Raw genomic sequence first — 4,790 nt, forward strand, 5'->3', positions numbered from 1 at the left:
AACAGCAAATGCTTTTACCAAAAACTGAAACATTTGTCCCAAAATGCTTTTTGAAACTGAAGTTTTTTATGAACCATTGGATATTTTTATTATAACATAATATTGTTACAAAGAACTGTTTTTGAAAAAAATGATTTTGGGGGGTTTGGTTTTTGTTGCAAAAACCAAACCAAACAAAAAACCCCAAACAATTCTTGTGGAATTCTTGTGGATATACCACTCTGGGATCCTTGGCAAGCATCTTGGACTGAGGTTTTCCAGCTACAAATTTAAACAACTGAGGCAGGAACAAGTGGGAGTGTTTGTCATGACGCTGTGTTACCCATTCTTCCTCTCAGTGGGAAAATGACTCCTCAGAAATTGTTGACTTATGGCCTAAAAACTGAAAATGGACTTTTTTAGATTTTTTTAAAGGTTTTCAGCAAAGAAAAAACAAACTATTTTGCCCCAAACCACAAAATTTTACACCCAATCCTGCTGAAAACTGGAAAATAGTCAGATAAAAACCTTTCAGCTTTGGCAACTGGAATAACAATCCCTTGTATATAAACACACACACACACACACACACACACACAGAGAGTTTTTCCCTCAACTGGGTGTGGAACTAAGGAATCCTGACTCTCACATCCCCATGCTTTACCCATTAGATTCCACACCCCTCCCAGAGCTGGAATAGTACCCAGGAGTCCTGACTTCCAGGCCCCCCAATCTAACCTACTAGGCCCCGCTCCACTCCCAGAGCCAGACATAGAACCCAGGAGTCCTGGCTCCCAAGCAACTGCAACTTCCCTTCACCTGCCTAGCTCCTAGCCAGGGCTTTTCGGAGTGCCCCTTTCACCTCCTTCTTCCTCAGTGTAGATAATGGGGTTGAGCATGGGGGTGACGATGCCATAGAGCATGGGCTGTGCCCAGTCCTGATGCTGTGGGTAGGTGGAGTTGAGGTGAATGTAGGTGAAGATAACGATGCCAAAGTAGAGGCTGACCATGACCAGGTGGGAGGTGCAGGTGGAGAAGGCCTTGAGGTGCCCTTCGCTTGTGCGGATCCTGAGGACGGCCAGCACAATGTACACGTAGGACACCAGGGTCCCCAGCAAGGAGTCCAGGATCACGGCACCACTCAAGGCAAAGGTGATAGCCTGGTTGGCCCAGGTATTGGAGCAGGAGAGCTGAAAGAGTGGGAGGATGTCACAGAAGAAGTGGCGGAGGACGTTGCCCCAGCAGAAGGACAGGATGGATATCAGGGATGAGTGCACAGTCGAGTTGGTCATGCCCATGACCCAGGCTGCTGCAGCCAGCAGGGTGCATGCCCGCCGGCTCATGAACGTGCCGTAGTGCAGATGGTGACAGATGGCAACATAGCGGTCATAGGCCATGACCCCCAGCAGCAGGCACTCGATCCCCCTGAAGGAGATGAAGAAGAACATCTGACAGAGGCAGAAAGCCCATGAGATGGACTTGTCCTGTGACAGGTAATTGGCCAACATCTTGGGCATGGTGGAACTGGTAGAGCCAATGTCCACCACTGAGAAGTTGCCCAGGAGGAAGTACATGAGTGTGTGGAGCCTGGAGTCCAGGCTGATCAGCGGTAAGATGAGCATGTTGCCCATCAGGGCCACCAGGTAGATGGCTGTGAAGACCCCAAAGAGGGTGAGCTGCTCCTGCAGGTTGCTGGAGAGACCTAAGAGGATGAATTTGGTCACTGAGGTGCTGTTCTCCCCCCTCATCGACTCCAGGAGGTCCATCTCCTACAATCAGAGGAAGGGCAGTGGTGTGATAAGTGGGTCAACAAATTCACCCTCTTTGTGAGCTCAACTGTAAAAAGCATATGAAAGTTCTTAAGCTGTCACAACGACCTACAATAACAATAACACCTACTCCAACTGAATCCCAAACCCCACCCGAGATGAAATGGGATCGAACTTCAACAGCAGCTTCTACGACAACAACTGTCAAAACTCTAATCATAGAATCATAGAACTGGAAGGGACCTTGAGAGGTCATTTAGTCCAGTCCCCTGCACTCATGGCAGGACTAAGTATTATCTAGAATATCCCTGAGAGGTGTTTGTCTAACCTGCTCTTAAAAGTCTCCAATGATGAAGATTCCACAACCTCCCTAGGTAATTTATTCCAGTGCTTAACCATGCTGACGAGAAGTTTTTCGTAATGTCCAAGGAAAACCGCCCTTGCTGCAGTTTAAGCCCATTGCTTCTTTTCTTATCATCATAGGTTAAGAAGAACAATTCTTCTCCCTCCTCCTTGTAACAACTTTTTATGTACTTGAACACTGTTGTCATGTCCCCTCTCAATCTTCTCTTCTCCAGACTGAACAAGTCCAATTTTTTTTCAATCTTCCCTCATAGGTCATGTTTTCTAGACCTTTCATCATTTTTGTTGCTCTTCTCTGGACTTTCTCCAATTTGTCCACATCTTTCCTGAAATGTGGCACCCAGAATTGGACACAGTACTCCACTTGAGGCCTAATCAATGTGGAGTAGAGTGGAAGAATTAATTCTCGTGTCTTGCTTACTACACTCCTGCTAATACATCCCAGATTTATGTTTGCTTCTTTTGAAACAGCGTTACATTGTTGACTCATATTTAGGTTGTGATCCACTATGACCTCCAGATCCCTTTCCGCAGTACTCCTTCCTAGGCAGTCCTTTCCCATTTTCTATGTGTGCAGCTGATTGTTCCTTCCTACATGGAGTACTTTGCATTTGTCCTTATTGAATTTTATACTATTTACTTCAGACCATTTCTCCAGTTTGTCCAGATCATTTTGAATTATAATCCTATCCTCCAAAGCACTTGCAACCCCTCCCAGCTTGGTATCGTCTGCAAAGTTTATAAATGTACTCTCTATGCCATTATCTAAATTATTGATGAAGATATTGAAAAGAACCGGACACAGAAATGATCCCTGTGGGACCCCACTCGTTATGCCCTTCCAGCATGACTGTGAACCACTGATAATCACTCAGTGGCAGTGAACATCTCAACCTGAGTGCATGGATGGAAATCTTTATGTGGTCAGTTTTCCAGTGCTGGTGCTTAAATGTAAGTACCAGAATTTGTAGGCACCAAACTACAGCAAATTGGTTCCAGAGGTGCTGAGCACCGACTCCTCCCTGATCAGTCAGTCAGAGTCACCCTCTTCAGTGGATGAGCCACTACAGAGGGACAATGTTCCTCACTGTGTTCATGGGGGTTACAGGTGCTACACATCTCTGATAGCCAGTCCAAGAATCCAAATCCATGAAATCTGTGGTTCTCAAGCTTTTCCATTCCAATTCCCCTCCCTTCTAGCAAGGATCTAACTGGGATCTCCCTCCCATTCAGCAATGTCGGTAGGTAGGTTTAGTCATCGTGACCTCCTAGCAGCCCCTTGTTGACAACCCCTGGACTCTGAGAATCTCTGGCTATATGTACGCCTGCAAGCCACATCCTTCCCATCCCAGAATCTCTAGGCCCCAAGAGGACTCTATGGACCTTTGGAAGACTGCACCATCCAGGCTGCATGTAGATGAATGCAGACTGTGACTAGCAAGGGCCTCTTTTGGTGAGCAGACCACTCCTCTTCTCTCACAAGCACCCCATGGTTGCAGCTCCTCAGTGGTGGAGTTCCTAGGGTCGGCTGAAGCAGGGTTTCCCTGCAGCAGAACTGAGAACACAATGTTGAATTTAGAAAACTAAAGAAATTTCCAAATCCAATGTCTTTGTGAAGGTGGAGTTAACATTGATTTAATATCAGTAAATTTCTGTTTTTTTCCTGGTAGATTTTTAAGAACACAAAATGGAAGAGCAGAACCTAACCACCCCAGTGACAGAATTTGTCCTCTTGGGCCTCATCCAGAATCCTGACTTGCAGCACTTCCTCTTTGTGGTTTTCCTCATAGTTTACGTGAACACCTGGCTAGGAATCTTCATCATCATCACCGTGATCACCAACCACCGACTCCATACCCCCATGTACTTCCTGAACTTGGCTTTCCTGGATGTCAGTGAATTATCAGTAAATGCTCCAAACATGCAGGTCTCCTTTCCCAGTGTAAAACTTGTTCAGTGAGTGCATCCTCCAGATGTTCTTCTACCACTTAATTTGTTTTGTGGGAATGGTGATCGATCGGTATGTGGCCATCTATAAACCACTGCGGTACTTGAGTATCATGAACCAGGATGTGTGAATGGGACTAGTGGTGCTGGCATGGGTGGGTGGATTGGCTCACTCTGCTGTTCAGCTTTGACTGCTCCTCCAGCTACTGTTCTGTGGTCCAAATGTCCTGGACAATTTCTACTGTGATGTCCCACATGTCATCAAACTGGCCTGCACTGACACCCACATGGTAGAACTGCAGATGGTCTTCAATGGTGGAGTGCTGCTCATAATAGTATTAATTGTTCTGCTTATTTCCTACACCATCATCTTAGTGAAGATCAGGACACACATCACAGAAGGGAAATGCAAGGCTCTGTCCAAATGAGGAGCCCAGATTTCCATGGTAGGTTTACACTTCATACCGAGCATCTTCAACTATGTTGAGTGATTTTTAAGTGTCTAAAAGCCAAAGTCCATTGTGAATCTAGCCCTAAGATCCATAACCCTTTAAAATCAGCTTCCGTCACACAGATTGAGGTGTAGCAAAACCTAATGTGTCATGGGGGGCATCTGCATTGCCTTTCCTCCAAGCTCTCTGCATAAATACTGATACCACACCTGTCACGATTGTACTTGAGCACCTCACGATCCTTAAAGCATTTAACCTCACCACACTCCTGCAAAGTAGG

The 4,790-nt window shown here is 45.9% G+C and overlaps 1 protein-coding gene across 1 annotated transcript; it reads right to left on the bottom strand.

Annotated features, from left to right (window-relative positions):
* Positions 1–809: 809 nt before the first annotated feature.
* LOC112120918 (olfactory receptor 1019-like) lies at positions 810–1,727 on the bottom strand. The gene has a single exon (XM_024220070.2). It carries the CDS (start codon positions 1,725–1,727, stop codon positions 810–812), a length of 918 nt encoding a protein of 305 aa, XP_024075838.2.
* Between the last annotated feature and the right edge of the window lie 3,063 nt (positions 1,728–4,790).

This window comes from Terrapene carolina, unplaced genomic scaffold (genome assembly GCF_002925995.2).
Source record: "Terrapene carolina triunguis isolate 2854851 unplaced genomic scaffold, T_m_triunguis-2.0 Scaffold10435, whole genome shotgun sequence".
Classification (NCBI taxonomy): Eukaryota; Metazoa; Chordata; order Testudines; family Emydidae; genus Terrapene; species Terrapene triunguis.

Excerpts from the sequence above, each read along its gene's own strand:
- LOC112120918 (XM_024220070.2), bottom strand. The coding sequence starts at position 1,727 with ATGAGGGGGGAGAACAGCACCTCAGTGACCAAATTCATCCTCTTAGGT.